The 21522-nt window shown below is 36.9% G+C and overlaps 1 protein-coding gene across 6 annotated transcripts in view; it reads left to right on the top strand.

The window, feature by feature from the left end:
• Positions 1–21522, top strand: part of CSMD3 (CUB and Sushi multiple domains 3) — a 610641-nt gene that overhangs the window by 579247 nt on the left and 9872 nt on the right. For all 6 annotated transcript variants that reach the window (XM_027645674.1, XM_027645676.1, XM_027645678.1 and 3 more), the window contains 6 exons: positions 5028–5201; positions 5463–5536; positions 13756–13867; positions 15161–15340; positions 19016–19081; positions 21163–21321. In XM_027645674.1, coding sequence (XP_027501475.1) covers positions 5028–5201; positions 5463–5536; positions 13756–13867; positions 15161–15340; positions 19016–19081; positions 21163–21321 — 765 coding nt within the window. The remainder of the gene's footprint in view (positions 1–5027; positions 5202–5462; positions 5537–13755; positions 13868–15160; positions 15341–19015; positions 19082–21162; positions 21322–21522) is intronic.

A 21522-nucleotide genomic window follows, 5' to 3' on the forward strand; every position in this document is an offset into this window, starting at 1 on the left:
TAGCTGCCATCTGGCAGAAATGAGAGGGAGCTGGTGAAAGTCATTCTCAATGAGCAATCTTTAAGCAGTTCTTGACATCAGAAATTTAGTTCCCAGCTTGGTTCCATAGAGCCTATAGCTGAAGAGATGCAAGGTCTAGTTATAACATGGATTAATTATCCAGAGTGGAATATGATCATGTCCCTGGTTGAGTATTTGTCATCTATGACCCTGTAAATTTGTTTACTTAATTACTCATGCAGTAATTTCAGTAAAGGACTGCTGGTTTTATAAGCTTGGCAATAGATGGCAAAAACATAGACCTATGCCAGAAAAGTCCTAACTACAGATATAACTTAGAATCATAGAACTATCATGTAATCATATAATATAATGAATTGGAAGGGACCCACAAAGATCATCAAAGTCCAAGTCCTGACCCTGCACAGATCAAACCCAAGAATCACACCATGTACCTGAGAGGATTGTCTGAATGTTTCTCGAGTTCTGTCAGTTTTGGTTGCCATGACCATTTCCCTGGGGAGCCTGTTGACCCTGAGATTAGCTCAGTTGGTTAGCCATTAGTTAGTTGGTAATAATGCCAAGGTCATGGGTTCAGTTCCTGTCAGTCCCTGTACAGGTGTACAGGACTAAATTAATTTAAGAGTTGGACTCACTGATCCTTGTGAGTCCCTTCCAGCTCAGAATATTCTGTGAAGTCTGTGAAGTTCCAGTGCCCGACTATCCTCCGGGTGAAGAACCTAACCTCCCCAACACATCTTCATACCATTCCCTCATCATCCTTGAGTCCTGTCACTGTCTCGCCAGAGAGAAGAGATCAGTGCCTGTACCTCCACTTCTCCTTGGAAGAGGCTTTAGACCATGATGTGGTCTTGCCACAGCCTTTTTTCCTTTAGGCTGAACAGACCAAGTGACCTTGACCACTCTTTGTATGGCTTCCCCTCAGGGCCCTTCACCATCTTCCTAGCCCTCTTTTGAACACTCTCACATAGATTAATATCCTTCTTATATTGTGAAGCCCAAAACTGCACACAGTACTCAAGGTGAGGCCATACCAGTGCAGAATAGAGTTGGACAATCACCTCCTTTGACCGGCTGATGCCCCCCTGGACACAACTGGCCCTTCTGTCTCCAGGGCTCTGCTGAATCATATTCAACTTGCTGTCAACCAGGACTCCCAGGTCCCTTTCTGCACTGCTGCTTTCCAGCAGCAGTCCCCCAGTCTGGATATACATCCAGGGTTGTCCTGTAGTATTCACAGTTAACATCTGGCAAGTTGAAGTCCACATAAGGACAAGAACAGTTGATTTAGAGGTCTCTCTTAGTTCATTAAAGAATAATTTGCGAGTGTTGACAGCCTGGTTGTGTGTAGACTCCCATGACAACATCTGCTTTATGCGTATTCCTTAATCCAAAGGCTCTTAACATGCCATAATGTCCAGGTTTTGGCCAGGACAGGGTTAATTTTTTTGCAGCAGCTGGGAGGAGGTGTGGCTAAGGCCCATATGTTTTTTTATACCACCTGAGCAGAAAGGGACTCACTTCAGAGGAGAAGGGCAGGGCTTCTGGTCATGAAAACTGCCCTGGGTTGGGTCAGGGTTGGGTCAGGCTCTGAGGTGAACATTTTGCATGTATATCACCCCTCCCTTTTGTACACTTTTGTTATTAATATTGTTGCTGTTACTGTTTGTTTTCTTTTCTCATTGCTGTTTCTAGTAAATTGTTCTTATCTCAACCCATGATCTTTGCCTTTTATGCCTCCAATTCCCAATTCCATCCCCCCACAACAGGAAGGGAAAACGGGGTTGGAGGGTGGGCAGGGAGCAAAAGAGTGGCAGTAAGGTTTAGGAGAGTCTTTGTGAGGGCATTTAATTGGAGTGTACCATTCCTAAACCATGAAACATAATCAACTGCAAGTTCCACAACCCCTCCGCCCCCCATAGTCTCCCACCTCACCTGCCTTGCCTATCCCTCCTGAAGAGTGTGTAACCCTCCATCCTGGTACACTAGTCACAGCACTCATTCCACTAGGTTTTGGTTATACCAAGGATGTCATATTTCTGGGACTGAGTCAAGGCTTCTAGCTCCTCTTGCTTGTTCCTCATGCTGCATATGTTGCATGTAGGAACATTACAAATATTGTTCCTTGCACCCAGTGTCTCATGAAGCAGACTGAAGGATCTCACTAGCATGCACTTCCTCAGACTTTGGCATGTCATCCCATTGCTGGTGTGTCATCCCAGGTGAGCCTGATTTTTTTCCCTTTCACTCTTCCAGTGTAGTTTAAAGCTCTATTGGTCAGCCCTTCTAACTCCTGCACAAAAATCCTTTTCCCTTTCTGAAAAGGATGCATCCCATCAGATTGAAAAACCCGAGGTTCCCCCAATGACACATCCTCAGAGCCATCTGTTGACCAGTTGGGTCTGCCTATTCCTTTCGATATTCTTCCCTGCTACCAGAAGGATTGAAGAAAACACTAGCTGTCCTCCTGAGCCTTCAAACAATTGCTCTAAGGTCCTGAAATCTCTTTTGATCACCATTGGACTTCTCTTTGCTACCTCATCCCTGTGGATATGAACAGCAGATACTAATTAGAGGGCTGTACTAAACTAGAGAGTTTTCTTTCTAGAGAGTCCCTTTCCCAGACCCGAGATACACCAGTCTTCCCTATGGGTTAGGTCTGGTTGGCATACTGGGCCCTTGGTTTCACCTCAGAAGGGAGTCACCTGTGAAAATTACCTTTCTTTTTTATTTGACAGAGGTGGTCATAATGCAGAGGGTAGGTTATCTTACCCTAGATGACCCTTCCAATCCCCAAAAGACCTTCATCTGCATCTTCAGTTATCAGTCCATCCAGTTCCAGGGCCTCATACCTGTTGTATCAGGGCACCTGGGAAGGTCAGGAAGGCTGGGAGGGGATTTACATGCCCCCTCTAAGTAGAAATTAATCTACTTCCATTTTCCCTCATCTCTTAGGCCCCTCCTTCTGCCTGGTGATGAGAGGGTAGGGGATCCTTTCTTTCTTTTGTCATGGTTGGCTGGTGTATCCATCTCAGGGATATGAGGGCACCAGTCCATCTCCTTGTCTGGTGCTCATCAGCCTGAAAAACTCCTCATGAAGCTCTGCTAGCACACTGAGCAACTCTTCTACCTGGGCACATCTCCCAGAGGTGCTCTCGCTGCTGCCATCAGACACTGACTGGAAACATGCTGTTAATCAGTTAAATTTCTTTTAAGAATGAAATTAGCCTCACAGTCTCAGTGTCAGAGCTCCATGGTCCTGCCTTGTTAAAGGCTCCCAGAGTCCTTGGGAAAATAGTTCCATTGGGAGTGGAAGCACTCATAGAACTTCCAGTTTGCTGCAACTTTATTTTGTTCTACAGTCCTCTCTTCCAATATCAGAGGAAAATGGTTGTGTTTTACCATGATGTCTGGTTTCCATGGTTACCTATATAAAAGGCAGATATTCAGTAGTTATTCAATAACTAGGTAAAGTTGACTGACAACTAAGTGGTGGATTTTACCTAGTTTAGAAAAAATGAATAAATTTATGAAACCCCTATTTTTGAATGCTAGAATGGTTTTTCCCTTGAGAATTGCTACTTCATTGATACAAAGAACTGTTTAGGGGACAATTTCAAGCCACTGTGTTAAAAATTTATGAGTGTTTCATGTATTTTCAAATTAAGACACAGAATTTTCTACTGAAAGCATACTACAACCATGATCTGTCATTCATACAATGAGGTACACTGTGTGGCACTGTCTCCAAATGATAGGTTCTGGTATGCTACAGATTTTTTTTTACCAGTGCTTGTGAACTATATGGGTTTCCTGTACAGTCAGTGCCTGTGGTAAGAGAAGGAGAGCAGGAGCATTTCATGTGAGCGAGTCATTTGGAAAGGTTAAAACATAGGTGACAAAGATAGAGATATTAGAAATACATTTTGATGGTTGTTGTTTGAGAGATGTAATATAAATTTTGTTCATAGAAGAAAAAGATGAAGCACAAAATTCCACTATCTGTACAGCATACCTTTTTAGAAATACGTCATTGCACACATACAAGTTAGGTTTTTTAATGATTATTACAGTATTTTATGTTTTATATGAAATTAGACTCCACAATACTGGAATCCATAGTGTGTCAGGAAATAATATAGTCTGATGACCCAGGGTTTACCATAACTGATTTAATTTCCTGGATCAATTATTCAAAATCCAACTTCTGACAATAATCAGTACTTTATACCAGAGAAGGCCAGTAAATTTGCCAGCAGCGCATTTACTGAGTTATGACATGTTATAGACATAGGGACTCTTTAGGTGATAGGTCTAAAGTAAAAATATCAATTTAAAAGTAGGTTTTTATCAGTGAAATTTACCCTGTCTAATAACAGTTTATTAGTATTTGATTTTTAAATTGTTGCAGAAGTTTCTTTAACGTGTTTGTTCGTTTTTAAATTTTATTATTGTCAGCTGTACTAACTTTCAAGTGTTGTACTTCAATACATACCAAACCTTACCTTTCAGTGAGGAATGAGAAAGCAAGACTTCACAATTCCTAAAATCTATCTCACAAATATTTTAATTGTACAAAAATGTTCAGCACTGGGTAGGTGTCAGAAAGGAGGAGGGGAGGGGAGATTGAGAAAGTTTTGTATAATCTCTGATTGCTTTCTGTAGATTGGCAGATTGATGTGGTTTGGGGCAGAGGTGAATTGTGGATGTTTGGACATTATTAAACAAGTTGTCAACTTGTTGATAAAGTTTCAGGTATTGAAACTTTATTGAAACCAAGCCCACTATGAAGGCATTTTGAACAACTAGCAAACCTACTGCAATCAGACAGACTAAAGATTGGCTATCTAGTCTCTCTGAACTCCTATGAAGTGTTTCCATATTTGATCTGTGTTTAATAAAATAAATATAAAATTTGGAGTAATTGCCTGACTGTGTTCAGCTAAATATTAATTTTATGCTTTTTAATTAATGACATATTCCATTTCTATCATCTTTTTTCACAGCAAAGTTTTGTGGTGACCCTGGAGTACCTGCTCAAGGGAAAAGAGAAGGTAAAAGCTTCATCTATCAGTCAGAAGTCTCTTTCAGCTGCAATCCTCCTTTTGTTTTGGTTGGCTCCAGCACCAGGATTTGCCAAGCAGACGGCACATGGAGTGGGTCTTCTCCTCGATGTATAGGTATGGTTAAACTCATGTATTGAAATTTTTTTAAATGCTTATTATTCCTTTTCTAGATAAAGAACTCAATCTAGGAGTTTTCAGTTATTTTAAATTAACCTGGAGTTATTCTGTACTCTGTAAGAATCAAGTCACTTTATTCTTGTCTTTGTGTTGACTTATTGCATGTTGTTGAACAAGGTTAATGTTGTGATACATTCATGTATTTAATTAAAATGCTGTAATTTGTTTTGTCTTTAATGTATTGTAATTTTTTTTAAGAACCTACTCGCACAGCATGTGAAAATCCAGGAGTCCCAAGACATGGGTCACAAAACAACACATTTGGCTATCAGGTAGAGTATACTATTTTTTATAAACTTCCACATTAAAATACTTTTATACTACCTCAAAGTCTAGAAGCTTCTGGTTATAGGTTCAGAAACTTCTTGTGTAAGAGCTCTTTGCTGCAGTGTTACTGTTTCCTTATTTCTAGCTGTTGGATTACACTGACCTTGTGTCCATATTAGCAATGAAAAACTGGTGATCAAGTTCTGCTTGAAGCCTTGAAGGCTTTCAGTATCTCCTTCAGTATCTCCTGCCATATATATATAAGTACTCCCTAAAATTTATCAATTAGGCTTTTTCTGCTTAAAAATGTGTATACTGTGTGCCAAATTACTAATGCAGATGTACTCTAAAAAGTAGAATTTTTATTTTCCTGAGAACAATTGTGTTGATACACTGGTTTTGGAACCACAAATGAATTACAGAGTCATGGAAGCTGTTGGACTCCTCTGGAAACCTCCTAGTACAACCCTCCTTCTCAAAGTAGGATCTGCTAGAACAGGTTTATCAGGGCTGTGTCCAGGTGGTTTTGAATATTTCCAAGGATGGAGACTTGACAGTGTGTCTGGGCAATCTATTACAAGTTGATCACCCTTAGAGTGAAAATGAACATATCTTTCTTAAAGAGAATTGCCTATGTTTGAATTTCTACTTATTTCCTTATTTCCTGTCATTGGGCACCACTGAAGAAAAATCTATCACTGTTGCCTGTCCTGCCCCCAGGTTTTTTTACAGACTGGATAATCCCAGCTCTTTCACCTACTCCTTGTGTTCCAGATGCTCTAGTCCCTTAATTACCTTTGTGGCCCATCACTTGACTCAATGTAGTACTGTCCATGTCTCTCTGGCACTGGCAAGCCCAGCAATGGACCCAGCACTCATTTGTGTCTCACCAGGGCTGAGCAGAGAGGAAGCACTTCCCTTGACCTGTTGTCAATGCTTTTCCTGATGCATCCCAGGAGACTGTTGGCCACGTTTTCTACAAGGCTGTGTTGTGGCAAATGGTGTTTGCATATGTTTCTGTTGGAAAAAGAATTGTAAAATTGAAAATGATTTTGAACTTCTTATTTTCCAATTCACACAAAACAGTCATGTCAGTGAGACATTTTCATGAGTGAATGGTTTACAGATGCAAAAATGCACTCTATAATTTGCTAGGAATTTTGCAAACAAAGAGAGAACCTATTCTATCCTGCTACATCCATGTTTGATGTCCGGGTGGAAAGCTCCAGATCTATGAGAAGGACTGGACAGAAGAGTACAGTAGCAGCTCCACAGATGTATGAGGTGCCTGTCTAATAGCAGGAGAATAAAATCTGCAGATTGCTAGAAATGCAAGAAAGGGTCAAGTGAAATTTAAACAAATTTACAAAATCTGGTTAGTTTTTAAAAGCAAGGATTGTAGCTAAAGACTTTTCAAAGTTCCATGGCTAAAAATTTCTTTGGTTTATCCTTTTTGGTGGCCATTATGCAGTACTACTCCTGTTTAGTGATTATTTTAGCAATATTTAGGTTTTCAGATTGTACTAGATCACAATCATATTTAAGTGAAATTAAAATTGTCTCAGTTTTCTCTAGGGACTGGAGTGCTATTTCATGCCAAGATAGAATACGCAGGAATAGTCTAAGGTTAACTTCCTTTGGTTATAATACAATATTATGCTAGAGGGCAACTCTTTATCCAACTATATAACAAATAAATCATCGTAATGAACATTTTCTATGATTTTATCGTCACAGTTTCTCTTGCATATTAATGAGCTTTCTCACCTTGACAAAGCTAATGCAGTCTTTCTCATTTGTTGTGTAGTTGTAGTTGTGAGTAAAAGCATCATTTACAGAGAGCATGAAAATATCAGGCAAAATGTCAATTGAAAAATCATTTCTAAAAGAAGTGTACCTCTTCGCAGAATGTACAACCTTGTAAATTCTAAAAAAAAAATAAATTGTAAACAGCTGTAAGGTTAGTGCCTAGCATATTTAAGCTATACGAGCTATAGTCTCCTTACCTAGCCAGCAACTTTTGCTCACGCTCACATGTAGTAACTAAACATGCAATTTCTGGTTATCTAAGTAAGATTGCTTAGTTAATACAGAACGGGGTAAAAGTATCATTCATACAGATGAAGCTGCGAAACAACAGTGAAAATGATTGCTTCTAGACAAGTTATTGTCCATAGATCCCAAAAAGAAATTGCATTATCATATATACTATAATGTTGCGATTCATTTAAACCACAAAAATATTATAAATTAATTTATATTATGCTATAATTAACTTCCTGCATGAATGGGATAATAGTGACTTTTGCTTTTATCCATAGTAGAAAGGTAAAGAATAATTCTAAATTGTTCCAAAATACTAAAGATGAGATGGCTTTGATTCTCATTTGTCTGATAGATCCAATTATCTACCATTTAAAACAGCAGAACAAAAGAACTTACATAAAATTAAGCAAAATGTTGCATTTGCAATTGGTAAATGCGTAATAAGGAGTTGTTATTGCTGAATATATGATAGTTTTCTGACCAGCACAGGGTGAGGAGGTTTTTGTTTTGTTTGTTTGGGGTTTTTTTGTTTCTGTTTTTGATGGGGGTTTTGTTTGTTTGGGGTTTTTTTGTTGTTTGGGGGTTTTGTTGTGGTTTTTTGTTTGTTTGGAGTTTTGGTTGTTGTTGTTGTTGTTGTTTGGTTGTTTGTTTGTTTTGACTCTCTTAAATACTTCGTATTTCAACTAATATTCATAGGGTCACTTAATTGACTTAATTGTCAGGGTTTAAATTTATGTCTCTGTCCCATTTAAAAAATAAAAATAAATCAAGCTTTGAAAGTTCAGGCAAATACAACATAGTTCCTGGCTTGACTTAAAGGTGTATCTAAACCTGACCTCCTGGAACCTACACTAACAAAAGCACAAATATCACCATGTCACATTTGAATGGTATTTCAGCTATTAAATGGGGATTTTGTAGAAAAAGAGGCAACAGAATTTTGTATGAATTTTATTGTTCAGTATTGAATTCTTTGGGCAGAAGCAGATCACGTTCCTGTGTGTTCAAATGACATCAAAATACCAATTTAGTGCTCCTTGGATATGGGGCATGGCATGTAAATTAGTAGCATCACCTGCTTTAATTTTTATGAATACATACTTCTAGAATGTTAACTTCCATCTAGCATTTTTTATTTGACAGATCTATCTTAACAGTGTGTCACAATGGAGACAAAATACCTTTAGAACTCAGTGAATACTGACTTCAACTGTAATCTGGAAAATAAATTGCTCCTTGGAAAGAAACTGTTGGGTTTGAAATATTTCTTTGGGTATATTGCTAGTAATATAGAAAATTGCTTATAGCACTTTCACCATGAGCTGTTGTAACACAAGATACTACTGAACTGAAGAAGCAGTTTAGGACTGCTCAGAGCAGTCAGTCAAATATGTAAGATTTATTTCTTCTCATATTTTTCCAATATATGTTTTTTTTAGAAATTCAGCTATTTTCCCTACATTAAGGCCTAAATTGAGCAAAAGAGTTGTCTGAATTTAGAAAGGAAAATAGACACATTACAGTAGTGGTAGCCCTGTACTAGCTCTTGATTTCTATTTTATGAAATACCATATGAAACTTGATCTGCAGATGCTGAGCAACCTTGCAAATAATCTACTTCTGTTAATGTAATGCTTATAAAATCTTCAGTGTTGATTGAATTGTAGGATAAAATTCCAAGAGAAATGCTCTACTACCACAGTATAACTGTCTCCATTAGCAGAGTTGGCACCATCACTGCATCAATGAAAATGTAATTTAAGCCTTATCAGACACCATGTAATTTTCCTGGTTTCTTCTGCTGCTCATGGTCCTGAGGTCTCTGGTGTCAGTGAGGTAGTTTAGTGTCACAGTCTGGAGTGCTTCACTGGCAAGAACGTGATTTTTCCTTTTTTTGCACACCACTGACACTGCAACCCCACACTGTATTTCAATCTACACAATAAGATACATTTCACTTGTGTTAGATACTTCTTTTTTTACTCCAGAAACCTGATTCTGTCCAGTGATCATGAGTGAGTTGTTCACAGCAATGAGTTCTCCAGGGCCAAGCCTGTGTTGCATCTCTTATCGTAGTCACACCTGTAGTTTTCTTCACAGCATCCCTTTGTCTCCATTTCTCAAGGGTTTTGCTATCATTCCGGCACCAGGCCTGTATTTCTCTGTACCACATCACATTAGTGGAAAATACCTCATTCTGTACATGGTAGATTCTTTTTTTTTACTGCTATGAGTAGCAGTAAAACTGTGGTTGTACCATTACAAAGATCAAGAAAAGCACAAAAACTAGTCATAGCCACCTGATCACAATAAAATTGGGTTTTACAGCTAAATCGAGTTTAAAAAAAACAAACCAAAACCAAATACAAAATTTCAAGCAGTTCAAGACATTTTCAGACAAAGGAAACCTGACAAGCCTCTGCTTAGAAGTCTTGGTAACTCAAAACCCTGTAACTAATAATGGGAATTATCTAGTACTGGGCTACCAAACTATAGACATAGCAAAGACTTAATGAGGTGTGTTTTCATTCACTTAAAATGTGATCCTAAAAGTTAGTGAATAGAAATAACTGACATTCCTTTGGCTTTTCAATCTTTTAACATGAATTGCTGGAGTTGAAAAGTTTATTAGAGTATCTTCAGAATCTCTGGTAAACTGAAATCTAAGGAAAACCTTGATTGTAGAGTAACTCAACAGAATTATCTTCTATTCCTACAAGACATATAAGAAATAATAAAGATAATACCTTATTATTATTTTGGTAATTCTTATACATTATTATGATATTATTTGGTGAAAAATTATCTGGGATACTTTATAACCAGATGCAGGTTGATATTTATGCATTTTCTTCTCAGACTGCTATTTCTCCTGTTCAAGAATAATAAATATATGGTCTTTGGGTTTTAGCAAAAAAAAGTTAGCAATGTTGATTGGGGAATATCCAAACCATAACTGACACTACAGAAAAAGCTAGGATAGGATCAAGCGTTATCAAGGAAAATTTTTTTTTTGGGACTGGATGCAAACATTGTTGCATGTAGAACAGTTCTTCCCTAACACCAGAGTACTAATGCTTCTATTCAAGCTGTAGAACAAAAAATTAAAACAAATCAGAAAATCTCAAGACTGGGAATCTTTTAAGAGCATAGAATCCTGTATTGTAGTGCCACCTGGTGTCCCCGATGTAAAAATATTGCAAAACAGACTTCATGAAATATTTTAAAATTACTTTTATTTGTTTAATAATTATTATACATAAACTAAATAATTAGCATAATATATTAATTATTGCATATTGCTTGCAATTTTTTTCTCATTTATTCATTGTCTTGAATGACAGCAACTTTAAAACATCCCTTGGGCAACTGTTGCTTTTTTGGTGCTACTTTGAGGCTTACACATATAACGGTTGTGTTTCTTGTGAAATCATAGATTAATAAAATCATAGAATCATAGAATGATGGAATAGTTTGGGTTTGAAGGGACCTTAAAGATATTTACTTTCAGCCGACCTGCTCTGGACAGGGACACCTTTCACTAGACCAGGCTGCTCAAAGCCCCTTCCATCCTCAACTTGAGCATTTCCAGGGATGGGGCATCAGCAACTTCTCTGGAAAACCTTTCCAGTGCCTCACAACCCTCACAACAAAGAATTTCCTCCTAATATCTAATATAAACCTACTCTCTTTCGGTTTGAAACCATTCCCCCTTGTCCTGTGACTTCATGCTCTTGTAAAAACTCTCTCTCACTTTGTAGGCTCCCTTCAGGTACTGGAAGGCTGTAATTAGGTCACGCTGAAGCCTTCTTTTTTCCAGGCTGAACAAACCCAATTCTCTCAGCCTTTCCTTGTATGAGAGATGCTCCTACACATAATCATGTGGGTGGCTCTCCTCTGAACTCATTCCAACAGATCCATATCTTTCTCTGCTAAGGGCTCCATAGCTGAATGCAGCATTCCAGGTGGGGTCTCACCAGAGCAGAGTAGAGGGACAGAATCACCTCCCTCGACCTACTGCCCACACTGCTTTTGATGTAGCCCAGGATGCAATTGGCTTCTGGGCTGTAAGTGCCCACTGCCAGCTCGTGTCCAGCCTCTCATCCGTCAGCACTCCCAAATCCTTCTTGGAAGGGCTGCTCTTGATCTATTCATCCCTCAGCTTGTATCGGTACTGGGGGTTGCCCTGACCCAGATGCAACACCTTTCACTTTCTCTAATAAAACCTCATGAAATTCCTCTGGGCCCACTTCTCAGGCTTGTCCAGGTCCCTCTGGATGACATCCCATTCTTCAGGAGTGTCAATCACACCACTCAGCTTAGTGTCATCTGTAAATTTGCTGAGAGTGCACTCAATCCCTTCATCTATATTATTAATGGAGATATTAAATAATATTGGTCCCAGTACGGACCCTTGAGGAACACCACTTGTCACTGATGTTCCTTGTGACTCTGAGTCATTGACCACTACCCTCTGGAGGCAACGGTGCAATCACTTTCTTATCCATCTAAAAGTCCACTCATTGAATCCATCTCTCTCCAATTTAGAGAGAAGGATGATGTGGGGGACCGTGGAAAGACCTTACAGAAGTCCAGATAAATGATGTCTTTAACCCTTCCCTTTTCCCCTGATGTAGTCACATGAACACATCTTTCATAAGACTAGTACTTTTTGTAAATAATATATTGTTGATGGTTGTTTTAACTTAGTTCTTTACCAGAAAACAAAACAAAACAAAATACTTCTGTACCTATTTGGTGCAACTTCTAAAACCTGTAGCATTTTACTACTTTGTGCTTAATCATGCAAGTGATTTAGCATATTTTCTTCAAAATCTTTTAAAAGTAATTACATAGTCCAGTGAGCAGAGAAAAGAGCAAAAAATGGGAAATGAATTTTAAATCATATCCTCTGTTGATGAGCTACTATCTGTAGTTCATGGGTTATTATTAAATTTCATTCTGATGAGCAACTTGAACTGAAATGGAATAGCACTATAAAGTTTCAAATGAATACTTGTATCAGTGAAATGCCATTTTCCAGGACTAAACTATCATGAAAGAATCCACATTTTACCTTTGAGCATCAGTCTGAATAAAGTATTATGCATTTAAACAAAATAATGAAAAAAAACAAACCCGAACCAGAACCATAAATGGGCTGTCACAGATAGTTTAAAGGTTTCAACTTCTTGTTTAAACATGAGTTGATAAATATATTAACACAGGTCAGTGCAGAACAGTAGATAAAATCTGTGCACTGTAATATTTGAGTTAACCACTCACAGTATGTAACAAACTGCTCTCTGAATGACATCCTTGTAATCTAATTTCCTTGCTTTTGATAAAAACTAGGTAGTATTTGCATTTTCATCAATTTTACCATGACTGGACATCCTGAACAGGTTATTCCATTTTGTTTGGAATATTTATTATTTCTTCCGAAACTGTAAGAATTCTATTTTCCTTTTTATGCAACACATACCCATAATAAGAATAATAATTAAAAATTATCTCAGATGAATTGCTATTATAATTGTAGTGTGCTTGTGTTCCAGTTTCTATTATCTATGTGGTATAAAGAGCAGTTATTTTTTATCTCCTGTCACCAAAAAACAAAATTAAAACATTATAGGAACATTATAATTTCTGAAGCAGGAGGCAGTGTTGTTGACCAGCCCTATCTGTTCTAATCAAATATTTCTCATTATAACTTGTGAATATATCAAGCATTCCACAATGGGGGGGGTCTAGTTCAGCAAAAGCCCTGTAGAATCTAATACCCATTTCAGCTCTGGAAGTTCCATGGTTTGCTGCAATTTTGCCTAACTGGTTCCTCCTTGGTCCAGAGTTAGAAAGCTGCCATAAACTTTGTTTCCAAAGTCACAAGACCTCAACTGTTCCAGGCCCAAAGCAACACACCAGAGAGACCACAGAAGACGAGGTTTTGATTTTCTTCCAGAGAGGATTATCAGTTTGAGGAGAGAGTAATTTTACTGAGAATGACACATTTTTTTATTTCCTATCAAAATGCTCTTTGAAATTATTTCACTTTCTACAGAAAGAGAATCACAACTTATCAAGTATGTGTTATGTGAAGGAGTGATCAAATTTGGAAAAAAAATCTCAACTGATATTTCCTCATAACAGTAGTACTGTGTTTTCTACTTTTCAACAGGTGGGAAATGTTGTTCAGTTTCAGTGTAAAAAAGGGCACCTTCTCCATGGTTCAACAACACGAACATGCCTTCCTGATCTTACATGGAGTGGAATCCAGCCAGAATGTATACGTAAGTAAATGGTAGAACTTTTTCCTATCTTTTTTTTTATTATTTAATCTAGACTATTTAGTTGCAGTAACATTGTTATAAAGTTAATTTATTCTATATGGTTTATTAATTGAAAGTTAATAGAAATTTGCATTACTAGCTTACAACAGCTAGAAATATGATTTTGTGAGTGAATTTTTATACAATACACTATAGAAATAAAAAAAAAAAAAAAAAAAAAAAAAAGAGAGAAAATAAACAGGTCTTCATCCCCAGTCAGTTTCTATCTAAGAGGGTGCAACCCTTCCAATGCACAGAGGAGGTAATGAGAACAGGACATATTGGAAAGCCCTATTCTAAAATATATAGGAAAGCATATAATTAAAGTCAGTTCTGCCAAAGAGTTTGAACTGTTTCTCAACTGAGGAGTCATGGCATTTCAAAAGGGGGAAAATGAGTTGGCAATTGGAAATTTTTGAATCTGAAATAGAAGAAATCTTACTTGAGTATGGAAAGTAGCCCTTCATTTCATAGATCTTTTACACTTTGGTTTACTGAATATATAACATCATGGTTAATTTTTTCAGTTCAGCTAGTCAGCTGTATTTTTTTGGAAATCATCTTACCTTATATGGTTTGACCTTATAGAATCACTTCAGTGAATGGAGAACATATCCCCAGAAGAAAACAGCATTAGAATTATTTCAGTTGATGCTCATGTTAATCTTAAGCAAACAGCAAATCAGTAGCTCAATGTGTTGAAAGGTGAACTCTGCTCTTGGAGATATTCTGTCCTTGAGATGACACATAACTGGCAGATTCTGGTGGTTGTTAAATATATAAGGCTCTTCACATGAGATTAGAAATGGTAATTATTTTTTCTGTCTGATATTAGGACTCACCTTCAATTTCTCCTTGACCTTTCATATTGGTTTTCAACTGACCCATTTATTTACTGTTATTCAATGCTACACAGATATCATAAGTGATATAAATCACATGACATGATTACTTTTAAGTCTGGTATGATGTTTGCTGTTTCTGTTCTCATATGTAGACAATTAATTTTGTTTATGCAAGTGCATTTCAGTCAGTTCTTGGTCCCTTGGAATTGAGAGGTCCATGTTTGAGTGTAGTTACAGGCTTACAGTGATACTTTATATAGTAACTTACAATGTGAATTAAAATATGTTAATGTAATTTTTTATTGATTTCTTTTTACTTTGTTAATTAACTGTCAGAATGGACATAGATTATTTTTTCAGAAATATTTTCCCCATTTTGACTGAAGGATATTTTATCTTTTCTTTGTAGCTCACAGCTGTAAACAACCAGAAACACCAAGTCATGCTAATGTTGCAGGAATGGATCTTCCCTCACTTGGTTATACATTGATTTACACTTGTCAGTCAGGCTTTTTCCTGGCAGGAGGTTCAGAGCACAGAGCCTGTAGGTCTGATGGCACATGGACTGGGAAAGTTCCAGTTTGTGAAGGTAAGTTCTTCTGTTTCCCACTGCACCTGTCATCTATCATATTTCGGTGATTTTCTTTATTTGCGGTTGGCATATGCAGGCCAAGAAGTTGATTGGGCCCAGTCAGCATGTTTTTATGAAACGTAGGTCCTGCTTGACTAACCAAATCTCCTTCTATGACAAAGTGACCAGCTTAGTGGTCACTCAGTACTTGGCACTAGTGAGACCACACCTTGAATAGTGTGTGCACTTTTGGGCCCCTCACTGCAAGAAATGAAGGTGGTGAAGGGTCTGGAGCACAAGTCTTATGAGGAAAGGCTGAGGGAGCTGGGGGTGTTTATCCTGGGGAAAAGGAGGTTCAGAGGAGGCTTTATTGCTCTCTACAACTACCTGGAAAGAGATTGTAGCGAGGTTGGTCTCTTTTCCAAAGTAACAAGCAATGAGAGAAAATGGCCTAAAGTTGTGCCAGGAGAGGTTTAGGCTACCCAGGGAAGAGATGGAGTCATCATTCCTGGAGGTATTCAAAAGATGTGTATATGTGGCATTTAGGGACATGATGTAGTAGAGGGCTTGGTATCATCATGACTGGGCTTCGCGAACAAAGGTTTGGGGAGGTTTGTACCCACGCTTGCTACAAACGCACTGGTGGCTAAAAAGGCCAATATGAGATTGACAAATCCGGTTGCAAAAGGTACAGCAGAAAGACTCCTTAGGTGGTATTGGCAAGACACGATTCTTTCTGCGTTGTCTTTTCTCCTCAAGAGTGATCCTGTGTGAGTTCTCAGAAGTAGCAACATTATAGATGGTGTGTCTCCAGACCTCCCGATTGGAGGCCAGAGTAGACCGGTTATGTTGATCAATGTGGCCAAGACTGAGATGTTGTTTCAGGGAGTCCTTGTGTTTTCTCTTCGGGGCTCCTCTCTTGCAGTAGCCAGTGGCAAGTTCACCATAAAGCACAATCTTAGGGAGATGGTAGTTCTTCATCGTGGAGACGTATCCTGCCCAATGCAGCTGTGTTCTCAGCAAGCAACTGTGTTTTCAGCAAAGAGGGTTTGGTAGTGCTAGGTTAACTATAGGACTTGATGATCTTAGAGATCTTTTCCAACTCAAATGATTCTGTGTTTCTATACTAATATTTGAGAAGGATGCCTGAAGTCCAAGAAGATATCTGAACCACTGTGTGAAATTAAACCATAGGGTTTAGTAACATTTTATATTTTTATGTAAGGAACTGTATGCTACTTGAAAACAAAATGTAACTACTTTGCCCTTGATGTTCCAACCTTTTGGTTTTTTTCTAATTTTTATTACCTACTTTGTCGTAGCAGGACATGAAAAACATCATAGACAAGTCACGGTGAGAAAGGTGGTTTTCATATGCCATAAGAAACATCCTCAAGTATAGGAACTGTTTGGGAATTGATTTTCTGAATAATTAAAGACCTTTTTAGATTACGGTTACCTAATGTTTTAAATGTAGTTATCCCCAGGGCTCTTACAGAGACATTCAAAGCCTCTATACACAAACACTACTACTTGGAAGGAAAATAGGAAATGAATATTTTGTATTACTAAAAAACAGGTGTCCTGGCATTGCATGCCAGGCAAGTGCTGAGTGAAAATAGAGGAGAGCATTGGGAAAGTATTAGAAAGCTAGCAGCCGGGAAGCTTATTACTTGTTGAGTACTTGGAAAGTGTTATGGCAGGCTAAATGTGACTCATGGGTTGTATTTTGATCCAAGAATTTTTTGCTGATGATATTGAAAGAAGTAGCATTAGTTGTACTACCTGATAGTAAGGAAACTTTTTAAAATATTAAGTAGTTGCTATGAGTGTATCTACATTATCATATAACTTAGTTTCCCAATGTCCTGAAAAAATGTTACAGAAATTAAAAATTTTTAGGGTAAGAAGTCTTTATTCTTGCTCCTTAGCAGTGGATGAAGCTAAGAATGAGCAACATATTGCTAAGTCTTAACTCTAATTGGGAAAAGTAAAACATTTCTTAAATAATCTTAGTTTTGCCTATACAGAGAGGTGAAATCTCTCTCCTGTGGAATAGAGAAGAGCACTGGCTCAGATTGTTCATCTCTTATTGTGAACTTCACAAAAGTAACTTGGAAATGGATGAAAAGAAATAAAGTATTTGGAGCTGAGAGCTCTAAAAAGATATTTAGGGGAATTAAACTGGAATTTGATACTTTAAATGCAAAATTGAAGTCCTACTCAGAAAATATCTTGACCTAGAAACTTAAACTTCATAGATAACTGGTTTTAGTGTTGGATTTTTATGTAACATTTGTATTTAAATGTTATTTTGTATTTAAAATTTATGTTCTGAACTTGACTAGAAATTTATTCAACTTGACAAGGTTGATTGTCTCACCTTTTTATGATAAAGCCTAATTGGAAAGTATGATCCAGATATTTCTAACCTAAACTTAATGCAGTCAGAAAGCAAATGCTATTGAACCGTGCCCTCAAGGTCAACAATGTACAGTGAAATTCAGTAAGTTTCTTTCAAAACAGAGAAGAAAGAGAGGTTAATCAATCAGTAGTAACAGTCCATGAGCACTTCAGGTTGAATTTCAACCCCTGCCCTTGCTTATTTATGTTTTTAACATACATGATAAGAAAAGACCTTTTGAAAAAAATAAAATTTATTATCAAGAAAAATATTCTCAGTCCTTCTTGCTAAAGTTTCCTTTTAATGCAGAAAAATACTCCACTCAGGGGAAAAGTAGTTTCCTTTCCTGTGTAGCTTTTTAGAGCATGGATCAGGGAGAAAAGGTATGGCTTCAGACCCTAGACCTAAAATACAAAATATTGAAATCACCGTTAGAGCCAGGAATTGAACCTAGTGCTGCATGAGAGTATTTTACATTAGGAGACAGAACTATGTGTCTTCTTTATGTTCCAGTGAATCCAAATTAGTTTCAGGAAAATAAAATAGCTTCATCTACAGGAAATTACACTGTCCTATGGCATTTATTTCATCATCTTCAGTAGTGGGAGAGTTCCTGCTCTAAGCAGAGAAGATATTAAATTCTCCATCTTGCAGTTCTCCTATCACCTGAGCAGCTGGAGATACTGTGGACAGCTTTGTTTCTTTTTTTCTGTTGTTATTCTTTGAAGAAATCTTCTCTTTTGATATTGAGAGATTAAGCCAGCATCTATGGGTTTTCAGTCTCAAACACAAGATGTCTCACTCATACTATTAGAAGATAATTAAGTCCTGGAAAGAAACATGATTTGAAGCACCCTTCTTATGTGCGTCTTCACTGTTTGGTGTTACCTTGCTTCCAGTTAAAGTACTGTTCATAGTTCCTGATCTAAGTGACATGAGAGGCATTAGATGATATATTAGAAGGGATCTCACATATTACGTGCATAGTCCAGGACTGTAAATTCTGAAACATGGATTCTGAACTGAAACCCTGCACTGTTTGACTACTGCAAATTACTTACTAGCATCCAGGTGACTGACTTAGGACAAAATGTGGCAACAGAAGAAATCTTTGGTAGAGTGTTCCTCTGATACTAAGGCTTGATACTGACTGAAATCTCATTCATATTTGAGTTTGAAACATCATCTTATATGTTTTTTAGCAAATAAATTCCATTATGGGAATTAGTCTTCATTTCTGAGTAATGTTTTACTACTCATTTATCTTTGTCATTCATTCTTTCTAACAGCTGGTTCCAAAATATTAGTGAAGGATCCCAGACCAGCTTTGGGAACACCAAGTCCCAAACTAAGTGGTAAGTACTTCAAGGTATATATAGTTTTAAACAATTTTTATAGAAAAGACAATGAGGAGCAGTTTAGTGGGATTGGACTGAGTGGCTTAAGATGAATAAAGGGTATTATATTAGGCACTAGATTAAAAAACAAATTAGTTAAATTGTTCCCCAATGTTTGAGTTCATCTAGCTTATGTGATATAATTTATATCTGTATACAATTTCTGTTGTGTTTCACTGTAGTTACTGTTCTGTGTAATATCCTATGCAATTTACCCATTCAGAAATTATCCTACTGATGCAGAAATAATTTAAAAAATGTTTCACAGTTTTTTTTCACAGTCTTGCACTTCTTTTATATATTGCTAATTTAAATTGCTTTACCTAAATACTTAGTGTTAGCTTTCAACTTGCCTTCCAAAAAAGTTAATTTTAGTTGACACAAGGTAATCTCTCAAATTCTGCCTAAAGTCTCCAGTTTTAACAGATTTGCTGAAGAAGGCTGTCTTTGGATGTCCTGACTAGAGAAACCTTTCTCTGTCCACTGAAGAGATTTTTTGAAAAGAACAGTCTCCTTAACTAAAATTAACCTTTGATTATAAACCTATTGAATTTCTGCCAATAATGAATAAGATTTAAGAGTAGTTCCTTAGAATACGGGGACTTGGGGGACTTTTTTTTTTTTTTTTTAATTTTTTGCACTACTTCAAAACTGTGTTTGTCAATGATGTAGAGCTGCATGGTAGTCATCAGTTTTGTCATTCAGAAAATATTAATTCATTTTGTGCAATCCCAATTACCTGCAAGATCAGTTTTCCTAAAAGTAGGGAAATAAATTTCAGGCAGGTCACAAATCAACAACATCAGACCATTTGCATCATGCAATTTCTTTCCTTACAGTTTGCAGGTCCAGTATCTATATGTTTTGTCAAAAAACATATGCATATATATATATATATATATATATATATATATATATATATATATATATGAATACACAGATAAAAACCTAGGAAAGCTCTTTTACCCTCCATGGGGAAGACAACTTGTCTTTGTGATGAAGGAAAATTGTGGTCGTTCTGGTGTGCCCCAGTCTTGAATTTAGAACCATTCTGAGAGAGAAAGGAGCAAATATTATTCTGTGCTTGTCTGACATGAGATACCAGTGCACGCACAAACCTTTAAGCTCAGTGTGAGTTACTCCAAATAATGCGAAAGTGCTGATTTTAAATAGTGATTGTTATAGGGCTAAATTTGCTACATTACCTTAGAAAGTGTAATAAACCCATACTAAATCACCTTCCATTTCATTGGTTAAATGGAATCTCATGCTAAGATTTTAAAGATTTGCATGTATTTGTTTTTGCTGGGTGGGTGACTTTTTGTTGTTTTGGTGAGGTTCTCAGTCGCTGGAATAGCATTACTTAAATTAATAACTTTTCAGGTTGATAATGATAAATGTGAAATGTAAAGGTATAAATTTAGCATATTTGTTCTCTGCCCTGCAGACTATGATCTGGTTTTAATTTTAAATTAGAGAATTTATTTTTTCTCCTGGTGAAGTTCATAATGTTTTTAAGCATTTTAAGAAAAGGCAACATTTCTTATATAAATTTTTCATTAGAAAAAGTGACTGGGTAATAAAGAAAATGCTTATAACATTCTAGTGTCATATAAATATGTTTATGAAAATGGTGATATCTAAACTGATATTAATTTCTACAAAATTCAATGCTAGCTGCATGTTCCTAGCTGTCTGTGCTGGTATAGAAAAGATTCTACAGGGAGAGGAATAAGAATTTCTGGTTAAAGCTGTTAGATTTTATGGAGTTGGTTTAATTTTAAGACAGGTCCATATTTGAGGAAAAAAACAAATGAGGGTATAGTTGTGCTTGTGCTCTTCAGTACAAACACATTTCTTTCATTAAAGTTCATACCAGGTTTCTGTGCTTTATATGCAAAAATTATACCTCCTGGCCTTAAAAACAGAAAGAGCAAAGGAAAGAAAATGCTCATATTTGTCACACATTTTGTTGGATATTTGACTTTGAAAGTACTAAATATTGCAATTTGTATTGAAACATGTTTATGTCTTTATAGTTCCTGATGATGTATTTGCCCAAAATTATATATGGAAAGGATCTTACAATTACAAAAGCAAGAAACAACCCATGACTTTGACAGTCACCAGTTTCAATGCAACTTCAGGAAGAGTAAATGCAACACTTACAAACAGCAATATGGAATTGCTGCTATCAGGTATGGCCTAAGAAATAGAAATTTCCTTTTTTTTTTTGTGCTTTATATACATTGGTTCACTGTAACTTTATGCATAACACTTAAACTTTTAACATCTTCTGGAAACTTTCTTAGCTTATCAAAGAAATTTTCATTGTATTTCAGTGCCATTTCAAAGGTAGAGATTTTCCCACCTTTTCTTTCTTTCCCTCCCTTTTTTTT

The sequence above is a fragment of the Corapipo altera genome, unplaced genomic scaffold (genome assembly GCF_003945725.1).
Source record: "Corapipo altera isolate COAL_440 unplaced genomic scaffold, ASM394572v1 51, whole genome shotgun sequence".
Classification (NCBI taxonomy): Eukaryota; Metazoa; Chordata; class Aves; order Passeriformes; family Pipridae; genus Corapipo; species Corapipo altera.